This window comes from Rhinopithecus roxellana, chromosome 1 (assembly GCF_007565055.1).
Source record: "Rhinopithecus roxellana isolate Shanxi Qingling chromosome 1, ASM756505v1, whole genome shotgun sequence".
NCBI classification, from domain to species: Eukaryota; Metazoa; Chordata; class Mammalia; order Primates; family Cercopithecidae; genus Rhinopithecus; species Rhinopithecus roxellana.
The window spans coordinates 42,848,640-42,866,979 of NC_044549.1; the positions used below are offsets into that span (position 1 = coordinate 42,848,640).

General features: G+C 40.3%; 1 protein-coding gene across 2 annotated transcripts in view; it reads left to right on the forward strand.

Annotated features, from left to right (window-relative positions):
- Positions 1–18,340, forward strand: part of SLC15A2 (solute carrier family 15 member 2) — a 53,045-nt gene continuing 34,705 nt past the window's right edge. Inside the window, exons 1-3 of one of the 2 annotated variants that reach the window (XM_010370525.2) lie at positions 1–554; positions 2,409–2,496; positions 3,707–3,848. In XM_010370525.2, coding sequence (XP_010368827.1) covers positions 450–554; positions 2,409–2,496; positions 3,707–3,848 — 335 coding nt within the window. In that variant the 5' untranslated portion in view covers positions 1–449. Of the gene's footprint in view, positions 555–2,336; positions 2,497–3,706; positions 3,849–18,340 lie in introns of both variants that reach the window. The other variant, XM_030941800.1, reaches the window with a different exon arrangement.

Consider the following 18,340-nt stretch of genomic DNA (forward strand, 5'->3'; position numbering starts at 1 on the left):
CCAGGCTAGTCTTGAATTCCTGACCTAAAATGATCCGCCTGCCTGGGCCTTCCAAAGTGCTGGGATTACAGGCGTGAACCACTGCGCCCGACCTTGATATCAGTTTTTTCAATCTGTGCTTGAGGTGTTGTATTCTTAAGTATCTTGTACTCCTTTGCAAAGATAATCTTTCTTAAACATAGATTTTCTAATCAGTTCTCTAGCATTGTTTGATTCCATCTTTGGCATGTTTTCACTTTGCTGTGCTGTACTTCTACACATTCTTTTTAACTATAGCTTCCTGCTTTGCTCTGGATCAGGAAGCGATTGAAGCTGACACCCACAGAGTTAAACTCAGTTGCTGAAGCCACCAGCTCCCCCTCCCAGTCCTCCTTTTCAGAGTAGGCTGGCAGCTGTCCTAACTGCCTACTAAAGCCAAATGCTTGAGGAGAGAGAGAAAGGAGCCAGCCATGAATCCTTTCCAGAAAAATGAGTCCAAGGAAACTCTTTTTTCACCTGTCTCCATTGAAGACGTACCACCTCGACCTCCCAGCCCTCCAAAGAAGCCATCTCCGGTGAGTCCTTAGATTCAATCCTGCCTCTGACAGGAATGGCCTCCCTCTTTTGGCTCTCTTCCTTGGGCTCCGGAGCTTCAAGCTGAGCTGTATTAGAGTATTAAAATGATTCTCTCTTGGGTTTAGAATTCACCTGAAACCAAATCTAAACAGAAGCTTCCTTTACATAAGAAGACAAAGCAGCAGGAAGAGGTAGTCAAATTTCTTCAGTTGGGATCCAGGGACTTGCTGAATTTCATTGCATATTCTGTTTCCCTGGGGGGAAAAAAGCAATTTGAATGTCCAGGGAAACTTGGCAAGGATTCTTGTCTGGAGAACTATGTGTGATTGTTCCTTCTTTACCAATATAAAAACTCTGCTCTTAGTTCTCCCTGTGTGCAGAGTCTTCTGTTGAACACTAATGGAAGTTTCAGAATAGATCCAATCTCTGTTACTATGTGTTCCCAGTTTATTGTGGGAGATAGGGCAGAAAAACAGAGAAGTAATAGCAATGTTTTGCATTTATATACTTGCTAAAGCACTTCTAAACTCATCATCTCAGTCAATTCTTACATTAAAATTCTGTAAGTGGGGAGGATATAGTAATGATAGCCAAAATTTACTGAGTTCTTACTGTGGGCCAAAAGGTGACGTTATTCTCATTTCTTCAGAATAACAGAACAGAGGATTTGAGACAGGTGTAGTGATAATGCCAGTATCAGTATGTTAACACAGCCAGTGGCAGTGTTGCCTAACTAGTGACAGTAAGTCAGCTAAACTCCAGATTGCATAATTCTCAAGCTGTGAGCTGCAAAGGTAAGAAGCCCAGTCCCCTGTATGTTTCAAACAAGTTATTTTAAAACATTAAAATATATTAATATTTAGGAGGATCGTTTATATATATATCCCTAGGGTTAAAAGAATAAATACATTGCTTTATTATTTTGACTATTTTTTTTTAGTTAATGATATCTCTTCTGGTCCCAAAGAATTTAGGGCTACTTATGAAGATGTATATACTTCTCACAAAATGAGGCAATATAAATCTTATAAGATTTGACAGTACCGAGGACAGATACCTCTATGTCTCTTCTTATGTTAGTTGGTCTATTGTAATAGATAGGGAATTAAAATAAAACATAACATTCCTTATAGTCTGACTGATATATTACGTGAAAAAACATAATTCTTTTAACGTCCAGTAGGATTATCATGAAAATGTTATAGAATCTCTTTAGTAGGAAGAGTAGACATTTAATTTTACAGGATTTAAGAACTCTGCCTAAAGTCAAGATGATCAATTAGCTTAACCCTTAGGAATCTCTGCCCTCCATGTTGGGCTCTGTGCCTGACTCCAGCAGCCTCTGAAGTAGAAGCTATCATATTTCCAGGATTCCTCCCTGCATGGCAAACAGAACAGCTGGGGACAAGAGGGGTCAGTCCCCATAGTGGAGCTAAGCAGAGACTGACATCTGAATCTCACTGCTTGGATATCGGGTATTCCATAGGCTACCTCTTTATTCTGTTCCTAGGAAGTAAATATGACCATTCTTCTGCCCCAGGGCCCTAGGCTTTTCATTTAGTAGTTATGGGAAGATGAGCAGGTCCTGATGTCTAGGATCAGGGAATGTTTGAGCAAGTCCATGTAAAATAAACAAGAAACAAAATAATATTCAGATTAGCTTCTATTATTTCTAAATCAGTAATGTAAGCACTTTTAGTGTTATAATAGGTGTGTCATGAAGAGTAGAGACCATTGCTCCATTACCTACCATGACAATTTGAAATAAATGAATTTTTCAGTTGTGAAGAAATCTAATTGTTGAAACAGGGGGAAACAGCTCATGCTTGAATCATTGCCTTCTTGTTGAATAGAAAATCTGTGGCTCCAACTATCCACTGAGCATTGCCTTCATTGTGGTGAATGAATTCTGCGAGCGCTTTTCCTATTATGGAATGAAAGGTAATTTTGTGTCCAAGAGTCCTACCTACTCTCTCCCACTCACCCTCACCCCATGTTTGTGACAGCCTGGTCTCTTTATATGCACTTATTTCCCTAGTCCACTCTTTCTGCCTTGGTCCAAATCGGTCCTTTACTTTGGCCAAGACTTCCAATAAATCTCTCATAGGATTTCACCTAATATATAGGCCAAGATCAGAAAGGCCTGAGAGAAACCAGAACACAGGCTTTGAGAATGTAAGTGGGTAGAGCTGGACATGATGGCATGTGCCTGTAGCCCCAACTACTTGGGAGGCTGAAGCAGGAGGATTACTTGGTCCCAGGAGTTCAAGGTTATCGGGCACCTGTAATTGTGCCAGTGAACGGCCACTGCACTCCAGCCTGGGCAACATAGCAAGAACCCATCTCTGAAAAAAAAAAAAAAAAAAAAAAAAAAAAAAAAAAAAAAAGTGGGGAAGCTCTCATTATCTGAGTTACATTTTCCATACCTGTTCCTCAGGTATGAGCTAACAGCTCTTGGCTAAGAGCTCATACCTCAGGAACAGGTATGAAGGATGGAATTCAGATGAGAGCTCTCATCCTGTTGTTGCTGGGAAGGAGAGGAGAGGGAAGGGATATTGGAAGCACCATGTTATGTATGGTTGGCCTAAATTATGCTAGAGGTGCACATAGACTGAAGGGAGGAGTATTATATTTGTACATTCAACATAGTCCCATTCACTCCCACAACTCCCATGGGGCCCTGCTTCTACTGCCTGGCAGTCACTTCTCAGTCATGTCACTGATGGGAGTACTGAAGGCCAAAATCACCTTATAAAGACCAGAGATTAAATATTTTTTTTTCATAAATCGCTTTAGGCCGGCCCGGTAGCTTACTCCTGTAATCCCAGCACTTTGGGAGGCCGAGGCAGGTGGATCACGAGGTCAGGAGATAGAGACCATCCTGGCTAACACGGTGAAACCCCATCTCTACTAAAAATACAAAAAAATTAGCCGGGCCTTGTGGCGGGCGCCTGTAGTCCCAGCTACTCCGGAGGCTGAGGCAGGAGAATGGCGTGAACCCGGAAGACCGAGCTTGCAATGAGCCGAGATCGCGCCACTGCACTCCAGCCTGGGCGACAGAGCGAGATTCCAGCTCAAAAAAAAAAAGTCACTTTAATGCATCTGTCTTGTTTTTTCTCCCCACACCCCCTTTTTTTTTTTCCCACTACAGCTGTGCTGATCCTGTATTTCCTGTATTTCCTGCACTGGAATGAAGATACCTCCACATCTATATACCATGCCTTCAGCAGCCTCTGTTATTTTACTCCCATCCTGGGAGCAGCCATTGCTGACTCATGGTTGGGAAAATTCAAGTAAGGAAGATGGGATGTCACAACCCTACAAGTTTCACAGATTGTGCAGAAGGCTATCACTTCTAACCTCTTGTTTCTGAGCAAGAACATACCTATGTCATGCGTGAAAAATAAGAATCTCTGTACATCTGTGTAGTGTGGGAAATTAAAAAAAAAAAAAAGAATCTCTGTGGCAAAAAGGAAAGGCTATTCTTTTCATTATCGGTTTTTCCAATGTGTTTACATCCTCTTCAGTTGTGGTATCTTTTGTTCCTTAAAACTAATTTTAACCTTCCATTCCATAGTTTAATGTTAAATCTTCTTCTAATCTTGGTGGAGACAGAAAGTACTATCCACCAGCAAATTTCTAATTTTAGCTGGCTGCGGTGGCTCACGCCTGTAATCCCAGCATTTTGGGAGGCCGAGGCAGGCAGATTGCCTGAGGTCAGGAGTTTGAGACTAGCCTGGCTAACACGGTGAAACCCTGTCTCTACTAAAAAGACAAAAATTAGCCAGGCATGATGGAGGGCACCTGTAATCCCAGCTACTTGGGAGACTGAGGCAGGAGAATTGCTTGAACCTGGGAGGCAGAGGTTGCAGTGAGCCAAGATCGCGCCACTGCACTCCAGCCTGGGCAACAGAAGAAGAGTCTATCTCAAAAAAAAAAAAAAAAAAAAATCGAATTTTAGACGCTTTTAATGTGGTTATTTGATACTTTCTCCCATCTCTTCTCCAGATTGAGTCATCCCATCTCCTTTAGGATCTTTATGAGTGTCTCTTTTCAGCTCTTTTGCCATCTATTTCTCTTCTCTAACATCTTTTTGTAGTTTCCTTCCTACGAATCTAATATTTTCATGAGTTAGACTATTGGTTCATTCAGTTCAGTATCTTTTAAGTCCCCGAACATAGCACCAAGAGATACAACATGGTATAATGTTATAATTGTCCCCTATAACATTATCCTGATAAGCTAGAAATGGATTGTGGATATCCACTGCTCAATTATTTTCTATGGACCTGTCATTTGTCTAAAAGAGCATTTCTCAAAGGGCATTCTGTTCAAAACTATAAAATATAATGAGTTATGAGGGAAAATAAAGCTCTTGTGGGCCGGGCGCGGTGGCTCAAGCCTGTAATCCCAGCACTTTGGGAGGCCGAGGCGGGCGGATCACGAGGTCAGGAGATCGAGACCATCCTGGCTAACACGGTGAAACCCCGTCTCTACGAAAAAAATACAAAAAAAACTAGCCGGGGGAGGTGGCGGGCGCTTGTAGTCCCAGCTACTCGGGAGGCTGAGGCAGGAGAATGGCGTAAACCCGGGAGGCGGAGTTTGCAGTGAGCTGAGATCTGGCCACTGCACTCCAGCCTGGGTGACAGAGCGAGACTCCTTCTCAAAAAAAAAATAAAAAAATAAAAAAAATTAAAAAAAATAAAAAAATAAAGCTCTTGTGGTCAAACAAGTTTGGAAACTGTTAGGCTGAGCAAAGCTAAAAATGTTCCCTTACTGCATGACTTCTTATAGCCTTAAATATGCTAATATGAACTATAAAATCTCTGCAGAAGGTTGTAGTATGTAGTGTTTCCCAAACTAATGTGACTATGGAATATTTTTTCTGGATATTTTGTGGACCTAGTGTTCCAAGGAATTCTCTTTAGTAAACAGTGGTTTATAGCTTACTTTGGCCTATATATGTTCATTATTCTAAAAGGGTTTAATCAGCACCTAATATATATCTATAGACATAACACAGTACTGAACAGTTTCTTGACTTGGGAGAGGAATGGTGGGTGAGTAGCTGAGATCTACATTTGCTACATATGTAGTAGTTGTCACCAAAGTTATCTAGATAAGAGATTGGCACTACTTGCAGAATAAAAAGTGCAATCCATAGTCTATTTATTCAGTTGTAGAAGAAAGATTCATATACATGACATACCACTTTTATTTATTTTAAAAAAATTTCCTTTAAGATTGAAGAAATACAGTTACAGGATTTGGTAAGCAATTGTTTCCTGGTTAATTCAGAGAAAATTTAAGAACCTCCACTTGTGCCCTCAAGTCAATCCTTCTTGATGTATTTATTATTGTTTTTAATTTATTTTTATTGGGGTATAACTTACATAAAGTACACAAATTCAAAAGCCTTAACTGTACGACCTTGATCAGTTTTTATAAATGTATCACCATCACCTAGATCACTCTCCCTAGGGTCTCTGTACCCTCACTATTCCCCTCTCTCGCCTTCAAATTCTCCCAAAGAACCAGAGTCTTTTCCTGCAACCAGAAGCAGGTGCAAATCTCTAATAGTTTTAAATGAACAAAACTCATCTTGACTCTTCTTTTCCTATCATTTTTCTCTTATTACCATTAACACCATATTATAAAAATAATCCTCTGTGTGTGTTGCCTTTCTTTCTCACTCTTCATTATCATTTCTTATGGTAGAGCAATATAATGTAATGCAATATAATCCAATTCAATTTAACTTGATTTGACCCAATTTAATTCAGTAAATATTTATTGAGCACTTTCTATTTGTCCAAGGAACCATGGAGGATGAAGAGGTGAATTACACGTACTATCTAATTCATATTGTTCATATTCAAATAGCTTTAATACAGAGCATATTGTAGTACAATAAGGTATACTATAAATCATCTTTTTTCCTATTGAAATTACTCTCTAAGATCACTGGTAAGGATTTATTCATTAACAAATTCCAGTGGTCTTTTCTAAATTCTTGCTCATTTTGAACTTGTTATTAACATTTCAGTCTGTTTATCATTTCTATGAAACTCCCTGGCCTTCTCTACAGTATATTTTTCTTACTCTCGTCCTCTTGTATCTTTTCTTATTTATCTGGCTTCTCTTTTGCCTCTTGTTTACTTCACTCTTTCCTGAGTATAAGCATTTTCCCAGGTTATAACTTTTACTCTCTTCTCTTTCTCTAGATTCTTCCTTAGCAAATTCTGTGGTGTTGATATTAGCTATATGCAGATGGCTCCTCAAATTCCAGTGAATTACATATTGGCATTTACCTCCTGGATTGTCCTAACTCCCCAAATCTGTTCTTTCTTCTGGCTTCCCTACATTCCTACATTCAATCAGTTATCAAATTCTGCCAATTCTGTTTGCCACAATCTCTCTCACATTTATCCTTTTTTCAGCATGAAATCCACTGCATTAATTGCCATCACCCAGTTTTGGTCTTCATTGTCTCAGTGTCTTTAAATTGAGATATTAAAATGGACATCTAAAATGTTTTTACTGCTTCCGATCTCTTTTTCCTCCAATGAGCTTATACACTACTGCCAAATTAATCTTCCTAAAAGAAATCTTGATCACATTACTACTCTGCTCAGCAATTTCTGGTGACTATTAAATCACTGTCTACTAATCTCACTCCAACTGACTTTTCTGTGCTTATGGTCATACTTATCTCCTTTCAAGAGTGGCCACTAGAGGAAAATTTAATACTAATATTTCTGTAATCATATCCAATGGGATCTCTTTATCATGTCTGCTTGCATTGTTTCTGCTTCATGAAAACCCCTTCTTCCCCATCCTTTCATGCCCAAATCCTTTAAGGCTCACTCAAATACCACCTATGCTATGTAGTATTCTCTGCCCCCTCACCTTTTACTATAGCCAGAAGTAATCTAGTGTTTTCTGAATTCTTTGTTTTCTCACCCTTATATGACATTTACTAAACTCTATCTTATTATAGTTATTTAATTATTTATATATGAATCTGATATCTTCTTTCAAACACCTAGAGGACAAAGTCATTTATATATATTTTTCCCCACCCACCCCAGTCATTTATATATTATATAAATATATATATAATGTGTATAATATATAAGTATATAATATTTAAGTATATATATAATATATATATATTTTTGTCGTTGAGACAAAGTCTCACTCTGTCGCCCAGGCTGGAGTGCAGTGATGCAATCTCGGCTCACTGCAACCTCTGCCTCCCAGGTCCAAGCGATTCTCCTGCCTCAGCCTCCTGAGTAGCTGGGATTATATGCATGTGCCACCATGCCCGGCTAATTTTCGTATTTTCAATAAAGATGAGATTTCACCACGTTGGCTAGGCTGATCTCGAATCTTGACCTCAAGTGGTCCACCCACTTCCCTCCCCCAAATTGCTGGGATTACAAGTGTGAGCCACTGTGCCCAGCTGTGATTTATATTTTTATACAAGAGCACGTAGAATAGTGCCTAGCACGTAGCAGGCCCACAGTAACTCTTGGAATTCATAAATTTATTCACCCTCAGACCCTCAAATGTAGCCACATACTGCAGGTAGATGTAGACAGGCATGAAGGTTACTTTTATTTTATTGTGGGTATTGTGGTTGCTTTTTATTTTTATTTTTTATTTTTTATTTATTTATTTTTTTGAGACGGAGTCTCACTCTGTCTCCCAGGCTGGAGTGCAGTAGCGCGTCCGCTCACTGCAAGCTCTGCCTCCTGGGTTCATGCCATTCTCCTGCCTCAGCCTCCCAAGTAGCTGGGACTACAGGTGCTGGCCACCATGCCCAGCTAATTTTTTTGTATTTTCAGTAGAGACAGGGTTTCACCGTGTTAGCCAGGATGGTCTCGATCTCCTGACCTCATGATCCACCTGCCTCGACCTCCCAAAGTGCTGGGATTACAGGCATGAGCCACTGCGCCCGGCCTGTGATTGCTTTTTAAATAAGAAAACTTGGGGGTGATTGGTATCTCTTTCACAAAGGGAGTAGTTTGAGAAAACGTGGATAACTTGTTCTCCTGTAGACATGTTTGTGTACGTGTGCGTGTTAACATATATAAACAGATGATAACAGCAACAAAACGGAGTAAGTACTTAAAACTACCCTTCCTTAAGTTGGAAAATCAGAAAAAAGACAAGACTCTTCCTTTACTATCTTCTCTAATTTGAACCTGTAGCCTATTTTCTTCATTTGCTAGAGGAAAATGGATAGATTTTTGTTTCAAACTGTTAAGTTCTTCCCCACCTCTCACATGTTTCTCTGCCTGAGTATGTGTTTGTGTGTGTGTGCATATGTGTGTGTGTGTGGTGTTTACTTTTATTCAGGTGTTACCTTGAGGGTGAAAAGCCTTCTATAACATTAGAAAGATTGTTCAGGCCGGGCGCGGTGGCTCAAGCCTGTAATCCCAGCACTTTGGGAGGCCGAGACGGGCGGATCACGAGGTCAGGAGATCGAGACCATCCTGGCTAACATGGTGAAACCCCATCTCTACTAAAAACTACAAAAAACTAGCCGGGCGAGGTGGCGGCGCCTGTAGTCCCAGCTACTCGGGAGACTGAGACAGGAGAATGGCGTGAACCCGGGAGGAGGAGCTTGCAGTGAGCTGAGATCTGGCCACAGCACTCCAGCCTGGGTGGCAGAGCAAGACTCCGTCTCAGAAAAAAAAAAAAAAGAAAGATTGTTCAAACCCTGAAGGGGCAATTTCCTGAATTTAGTAAACAACTTCTATTAAAAATCTTTCCTCTCTTTGCTATCCCAGAATAATAGATTTGTTAAGAGGAAATGGGCATCCAGAGTCCCTGACTCTTGTTTAAGGAACTCCCTATGCCAGGAAAGAAGTGATTCTTCCTCCAGAGCTACACACAGGAAAGACTAATCAATAGGTACACAGTGGGAAAACAAAAATTATTAAACATGCATATTGGTTTCTCACGGATGCTATTTGTAGTATCAAGTTGGTTTTAAGAAAGGAAAACACTTTTAGTCATAGTTCCTAGATTTTATATGCTATTACCCAGGCTCATCAGTTTTGATTTTTGACCTGGGCAATCACTTAGAACCACTCTCTTAAAGGTGTTTATCATGCTTTTATAAAAAATTTTAATTTAATTTTAATTTTAATTTTTTATTATACTTTAAGTTCTAGGGTACACGTGCACAACGTGCAGGTTTGTTACATAACTATACATGTGCCATGTTGGTTTGTTGCACCCACGAACTCACCATTTACATTAGTATTTCTCGTAATGCTATCCCTCCCCTGGCCCCCACACCCTACGACAAGCCCCCATGTGTGATGTTCCCCGCCCTGTGTCCAAGTGTTCTCATTATTCAGTTCCCACCTATGAGTGAGAACATCGGTGTTTGGTTTTCTGTTCTTGTGATAGTTTGCTCAGAATGATGGTTTCCAGCTTCATCCATGTCCCTGCAAAGGACATGAACTCATCCTTCTTATGGTTGCATAGTATTCCATGGTGTATATGTGCTATATTTTCTTAATCCACGCTATCATGGATGAACATTTGGGTTGGTTCCAAGTCTTTGCTATTGTGAATAGTGCTGCAATAAACATACATGTGCATGTGTCTTTACAGTAGCATGATTTATAATCCTTTGGGTATATACCTGGTAATGGGACGACAGGGTCAAATGGTATTTCTAGTTCTAGATCCCTGTTTTCCACAATAGTTGAATTAGTTTACACTCCCACCAACAGTGTAAAAGCATTCCTATTTCTCCATATCCTCTCCATCATCTGTTGTCTCCTGCCTTTTTAATGATTGCCATTCTAACTGGTGTGAGATGGTATCTCATTGTGGTTTTGATTTGCATTTCTCTGATGACCAGTGATGATGACCTTTTTTTCATGTGTCTGTTGGCTGCTGAAATGTCTTCTTTTGAGAAGTGTCTGTTCATATACTTTGCCCACTTTTTCATGGTGTTGTTTGTTTTTTTTCTTGTAAATTTGTTTAAGTTCTTTTTAGATTCTGGATATTAGCCCTTTGTCAGACGAGTAGATTGCAAAAATTTTCTCCCATTCTGTAGGTTGCCTATTCACTCTGATGGTAGTTTCTTTTGCTGTGCAGAAGCTCTTTAGTTTAATTAGATCCCATTTGTCAATTTTGGCTTTTGTGGCCATTGCTTTTGGTGTTTTAGTCATGAAGTCCTTGCTCATGCCTATGTCTTGAATGGTATTGCCTAGGTTTTCTTCTAGGGATTTTATGGTTTTAGGTCTAACATTTAAGTCCTTAATCCATCTTGAATTAATTTCTGTATAAAGTGTAAGGAAGGGATCCAGTTTCAGCTTTCTGCTTAGGGCTAGCCAGTTTTCCCAGTACCATGTATTAAATAGGGAATCCTTTCCCCATTGCTTGTTTTTGTCAGGTTTGTCAAAGATCAGATGCTTGTAGATGTGTGATGTTATTTCTGAGGCCTCTGTTCTGTTCCATTGGTCTATATATGTGTTTTGGTACCAGTACCATGCTGTTGTGGTTACTGTAGCCTTGTAGTATAGTTTGAAGTCAGATAGCGTGATGCCTCCAGCTTTGTTCTTTTAGTTTAGGATTGTCTTGGCAATGTGGTCTCTTTCTTGTGTCCATATGAACTTTAAAGTAGTTTTTTCCAGTTCTCTGAATAAAGTCATTGGTAGCTTGATGGGGATGGCATTGAATCTATAAATTACCTTGGGCAGTATGGCCATTTTCACAATATCGATTCTTCCTATCCATGAGCATGGACTGTTCTTCCATTTGTTTGTGTCCTCTTTTATTTCATTGAGCAATTGTTTGTGTTCTCCTTGAAGAGGTCCTTCACATCCCTTGTTAGCTGGATTCCTAGGTTTTTTATTCTCTTTGTAGCAATTGTGAATGGGAGTTCACTCAGGATTTGGCTCTCTGTTTGTCTGTTATTGGTGTATAGGAATGCTTGTGATTTTTGCACATTGATTTTGTATCCTGAGACTTTGCTGAAGTTGCTTATCAGCTTGAGGAGATTTGGGGCTGAGACAATAGGGTTTTCTAAATATACAATCATGTCATCTGCAAACAGGGACAATATGATTTCCTCTTTTCCTAATTGAATACCCTTATTTCTTTCTCTTGCCTGATTGCCCTGGCCAGAACTTCCAACACTATGTTGAATAGGAGTGGTGAAAGAGAGCATGCCTATCTTGTGCCAGTTTTCAAAGGGAATGCTTCCAGTTTTTGCCCATTCAGTATGATATTGGCTGTGGGTTTGTCATAAGTAGCTCTTATTATTTTGAGATATGTTCCATCAATACCTACTTTATTGAGAGTTTTTAGCATGAAGGACTGTGGAATTTTGTCAAAGGCCTTTTCTGCATCTATTGAGATAATCATGTGGTTTTTGTCATTAGTTCTGTTTATGTGATGGATTATGTTTATTGATTTGCGTATGTTGAACCAGCCTTGCATCTCAGGGATGAAGTCGACTTGATTGTGATGGATAAGTTTTTGATATGCTGCTGGATTCAGTTTGCCAGTATTTTATTGAGGATTTCCGCATCGGTGTTCACCAGGGATACTGGTCTAAAATTCTCTTTTTTTGTTGTGTCTCTGCCAGTCTTTGGTATCAGGATGACGCTGGCCTCATAAAATGAATTAGGGAGGATTCCCCCTTTTTCTATTGATTGGAAAAGTTTCAAAAGGAATGGTACCATTTCCTCTTTATACCTCTGGTAGAATTCGGCTGTGAATCTGTCTGGTCCTGGCTTTTTTTTTTTTTTTTTTTTTGGTTTGTAAGCTATTAATTATTGCCTCAATTTCAGAACCTGTTATTGATCTATTCAGAGATTCAACTTCTTCCTGGTTTAGTCTTGGGAGGGTGTATGTGTCCAGGAATTTATCCATTTCTTCTAGATTTTCTAGTTTATTTGCACAGAGGTGTTTACAGTATTCTCTGATGGTAGTTTGTATTTCTATGGGATCGGTGGTGATATCCCCTTTATCATTTTTTATTGTGTCGATTTGATTCTTCTCTCTTTTTTCTTTATTAGTCTTGCTAGCAGTCTATCGATTTTGTTGATCTTTTCAAAAATCCAGCTCCTGGATTCATTGGTTTTTTTTAAAGGGACTCTATCTCCTTGAGTTCTGCTCTGATCTTAGTTGTTTCTTGCCTTTGGCTAACTTTTGAATGTGTTTGCTCTTGCTTCTCTAGTTCTTTTAATGGTGACGTTAGGGTGTCAATTTTAGATCTTTCCAACTTTCTCCTGTGGACATTTAGTGCTATAAATTTCCCTCTAAACACTGCTTTAAATGTGTCCCAGAGATTCTGGTATGTTGTGTCAATTTGGCTTTCAACATTTGAAAGCCAGTGTTTTCATTGGTTTCAAAGAACATCTTTAGTTCTGCCTTCATTTCGTTTTTACCTAGTAGTCATTTAGAAGCAGGTTGTTCAGTTTCTATGTAGTCATGTGGTTTTGAGTGGGTTTCTTAATCCTGAGTTCTAATTTGATTGCACTATGGTCTGAGAGACAGATTGTTGTGATTTCTGTTCTTTTTCATTTGCTGAGGAGTGCTTTACTTCCAACTATGTGGTCACTTTTGGAATAAGTGCCATGTGGTGCTAAGAAGAATGTATATTCTGTTGATTTGGAGTGGAGAGTTCTGTAGATGTTTATTAGGTCCACTTGGTGCAGAGATGAGTTCATGTCCTGGATATCCTTGTTAACCTTCTGTCTCATTGATCTGTCTAATATTGACAGTGGGGTGTTAAAGTCTTCCATTATTATTGTGTGGGAGTCTAAGTCTCTTTGTAGGTCTCTAAGGACTTGTTTTATGAATCTGGGTGCTCCTGTAGTGGGTGTATATATATTCAGGATAGCTAGGTCTTCTTGTTGAATTGATCCCTTTACCATTGTGTAATGGCCTTCCTTGTCTCTTTTGATCTTTGTTGGTTTAAAGTCTGTTTTATCAGAGACTAGGATTGCAACCCCTGCTTTTTTTTTTGCTTTCCATTTGCTTGGTAGATTGGGAAAATCTTCCTCCATCTCTTTATTTCGAGCCTATGTGTGTCTCTGCACTTGAGATGGGTCTCCTGAATATAGCACACTGATGGGTCTTGATTCTTTATCCAATTTGCCAGTCTGTGTCTTTTAATTGGGGCATTCAGCCCATTTACATTTAAGGTTAATATTGTTATGTGTGAATTTGATCCTGTCATTATGATGTTAGTTGGTTACTTTGCCCGTTAGTTGATGCAGTTTCTTTCTAGCATTGGCATGTTTTTGCAGTTCCTGGTACTGGTTGTTCCTTTCCATGTTTAGTGCTTCCTTCAGGAGCTCTTGTAAGGCAGGCCTGGTAGTGACAAAATCTCTCAGCATTTGCTTGTCTGTAAAGAATTTTATTTCTCCTTCACTTGTGAAGCTTAGTTTGGCTGGATATGAAATTCTGGGTTGAAAATTCTTTTCTTTAAGAATGTTTAATATTGGCCCCCACTCTCTTCTGGTCAAGAGATCTGCTGTTAGTCTGATGGGCTTGCCTTTGTGGGTAACCTGACGTTTCTCTCTGGCTGCCCTTAACATTTTTTCCTTCGTTTCAACTTTGGTGAATCTGACAATTATGTGTCTCGGGGTTGTTCTTCTCAAGGAGTATCTTTGTGGTGTTCTCTGTATTTCCTGAATTTGAATGTTGGCCTGCCTTGCTACACTGGGTAAGTTCTCCTGGATAATATCCTGAAGAGTGTTTTCCAACTTTGTTCCATTCTCCCTGTCACTTTCAGGTACACCAATCAAATGTAGATTTGGTGTTTTCACATAGTCCTATATTCTTGGAGGCTTTCTTCATTTCTTTTTACTCTTTTTTCTCTAAACTTCTCTTCTTGCTTTATTTCATTTATTTGATGTTCAATCACTGATACCCTTTCTTCCACTTGTTTGAATTGGCTATTGAAGCTTGTGCATGCATCACATAGTTCTCGTGCCATGGTTTTCAGCTCCATCAGGTCATTTAAGGTCTTCTCTACAGTGTTTATTCTAGTTAGCCATTCATCTAATATTTTCCCAAGTTTTTTAGCTTCCTTGTAATGGGTTCAAACATCCTCCTTTATCTTGGAGAAGTTTATTATTACCAACCTTCTGAAGCCTACTTCTGTCAGTTCATCAAAATCATTCTCCTTCCAGCTTTGTTCCATTGTTGGCAAGGAGCTGCAATCCTTCGGAGGAGAAGAGGTGCTCTGGCTTTTAGAATTTTCAGCTTTTCTGCTCTAGTTTCTCCCCATCTTTGTGGGTTTATCTACCTTTGGTCTTTGATGCTGGTGACCTACAGATGGGGTTTTGGTGTGGATGTACTTTCTGTTGATGTTGATGCTATTTCTTTCTGTTTGTTAGTTTTCCTTCTAACATTCAGGTCCCTCAGCTGCAAGTCTGTTGGAGTTTGCTGGAGGTCCACTGCAAACCCTGTTTGCCAGGTATCACCAGTGGAGCCTGCAGAACAGCAAATATTGCAGAATAGCAAATATTGCTGCCTGATCCTTCCTCAGTAAGCTTCGTCCCAGAGGGGCACCTGCCTGTATGAGGTGTCAGTCAGTCCCCACTGAGAGATGTCTCCCAGTTAGGCTACACATGCTTCAGGGACCCACTTGAGGAGGCAGTCTGTCCTTTCTCAGAGCTCAAAAACCATGCTGGGAGAACCACTGCTGTCTTCAGAGCTGTCAGACAGGGATGTTTAAGTCTGCAGAAGTTTCTGCTGCCTTTAGTTCCACTATTCCCTGACCCCAGAGTTGGGGTCTATGGAGGCAGCAGGCCTTGCAGAGCTGTGGTGGGCTCCACCCAGTTCAAGCTTCCCCGGCTGCTTTGTTTACCTACTCAAGCCTCAGCAATGGCAGATGCCCCCTCCCCCTGCTAGGCTGCTGCCTCGCGGGTCAATCTCAGACTGCTGCGCTAGAAGTGAGCAAGGCTCCGTGAGCATGGGACCCACCGAGCCAGGCACAGGATATAATCTCCTGGTGTGCCATTTGCTAAGATCATTGGAAAAGCACAGTATTTGGTTGGGAGTGTCCCGATTTTCCAGGTACAGTCTGTCATGGCTTCCCTTGGCTAGAAAAGGGAAATCCACCAAACCCTTGTGCTTCCTGGGTGAGGCGATGCCCCACCATGCTTTGGCTCACTCTCCATGGGCTGCACCCACTGTCCAACCAGTCCCAATGCGGTGTACCATGTACCTTAGTTGGAAATGCAGAAATCACTGTCTTCTGCATAGACCACGCTGGGAGCTACAAACCAGAGCTGTTCCTATTTGGCCATCTTGGAGTTATTATGCTTTTGAATGTCTTCTCCACACTTTTCTTTTCTGTTTCTCCCAGTGGGTCTGCATAGTACGTCCTTTCTCCTCTTTTTTGTCTGATCTGAACTGATCTTCTTTTCTTCATGCAAGGTCTCTTCCTCTTCCATCACTACACACTCTCAACCTCTGTATATACCTCTTCTCAGTTCCTAAGCTCCTATTAAAAATGGCTCTGGCTTTTTATATTCTTATGGTGAAATAAAATATATTACTTCTTTCTCTTCCATTTCCTTTTTCCACATTAACTTGTTCGTGATAGAACCAAAGGAATGCTGGGTTATGAGTTAAATATAGAAGCTCTACACCTAACCCTAATACTAATTAAAATGTCACTTTGGGGCCAGGTGTAGTGACTCATGTCTGTAATCCCAGCACTTTGGGAGGCTGAGGCAGGAGGACTGTTTAAGGCCAGGAGTTTGAGACCAGCCTGGTCAGCATCGCAAGACCTCATCTCTACAATAAAAGAAAGTCACTGTTTATTTATTTCTATTTATTTATTTTATTTATTTTTTTATTTCTTTGAGATGGAGTGTCATTCTGTCTCCCAAGCTGGAGTACAGTGGTGTGGGATCTTGGCTCACTGCAACCTCCGCCTCCTGGGTTCAAGTGATCCACCCATCTCAGCCTCCCAAGTAGCTGGGATTACAGGCACGCACCACCATGCCTGGCTAATTTTTGTATTTTTTGTGGAGGTGAGTTTTCACCGTGTTGGCCAGGCTGATCTTGAGCTCTTGACCTCAAGTGATCCATCCACCTCGGCCCCGCAAAGTACTGGGATTACAGGGGTGAGCCACTGCAACTGGCCCAAAAGTCACTGTTTAGAAATGTCATTTGACCTGTCTGGATTGATTTGTAAAATTGAAGGATTAGTGAAGTCAACCTAAAGCATTTCTGTGTCCTGTGGTTGGGATTACAATGACCTTAATATCTCATTTCAAATGCAGAATTTTCAGGTCTCTTGACTTCTTGCTCCTCCTATTAGTTTCCTGCCATTAGTTTCCTCTCTGATATCCTTCATATCTAAACTATTTCCTATGAGGGTATTTTTTTGTTTTTTGTTTTGTTTTGTTTTTTGTTTCGTTCTTTTCTATAAAGTTGCCTATTTTCCTCCTAAACCACTTACACTTCTGTCATTCATTTAGTCCAAGCTTGTCCAACCTGCAGCCTGCAAGCCACATGGAGCCCAGAACAGCTTTGAATGTGGCCCAATACAAATTTGTAAACTTTCTTAAAACATTATGAGATTTTTTTTTTTTTTTTTTTTTTTTTTTTTTTAGCTCACCAACTATTGTTAGTGTTGGTGTATTTTATGTGTGGCCCAAGACAATACATCTTTCAATGTGGCCCAGGGAAGCCAAAAGATTGGATGCCCCTGATTTAGTCCATCAATTTGATACTGATCTTACTACCCAGACTATATCACTCTGGCTCAAACTCCTTTTTTTCCCCTCTATGATGATCTAACATAGATCACCTGTTTGGGTTTCATGATAGCTAGCATTTTTTTTTTCTGTTCCTTTTTATTCCCTTTCTTGCTATTTATTCTTCTTATTACAACAAGGAGAACATTTCTCTAGAAGATGTTACAAGATCTTTTGGGAAAGCTTGTCCCCTCCCCTGATGTTAATTAGTCCTACATTAGTCACCTAACTTCTTTTTTTTTTTTTTTTTTTTGGAGGTGGAGTCTTGCTCTCTCACCAGCCTGGAGTGCAGTGGCGCCATCTCTTGACTCACTGCAACCTCTGACTTCCTAGTTCAAGCGATTCTCCTGCCTCAGCCTCCCGCATAGCTGGGATTATAGGCGCATGTCCCTATGTCCAGCTAATTTTTGTATTTTTGGTAGAGACAGGGTTTCACCATGTTGGTCGGGATGGTCTCCGTCTCCTGACCTCGTGATCCACCTGCCTTGGCCCCACAAAGTGCTGGGATTACAGGCGTGAGTCACCGTGCCCAGCCTAGTTACCTAACTTCCTGCCCCCTACCCACCAGACCCTTTAAGGTCCCTGCCCTAGAAAGCCAACCCAAGGATTAGGCATTTAGAATGAGAAATCCACATCCTGAGAGTTCTGACATCTCCGGCCTCTCTTTGCTATCTTTATTCCATTCTATTCTCTGTATTCCACATTAGCATATAACACCTTAAGAATTGCAGGTGTAAACTGTATAATTTCCAAGGTTCATTATAATGCTAACATTCTACTTGTATGTAGGAATGCTGGTGTGGTAGTACACATAAGGAATATATGTTGTAGTGTGCCATATTCCAATGTGTGAATCTCTCTATATGTTCTTAGCGGAGTTCCTTATTCTTCTACTTTCTATTTGCAGTTCAAGTTCTTTGAGAAAACAATACAACAGAATGTTCCTTCCAACTGCATGGTTTTTATCACTGGACAGTCTATTCTAAGTCCCTGACTCCTTTCTTACCCTTGTTAACTTGTCCCTG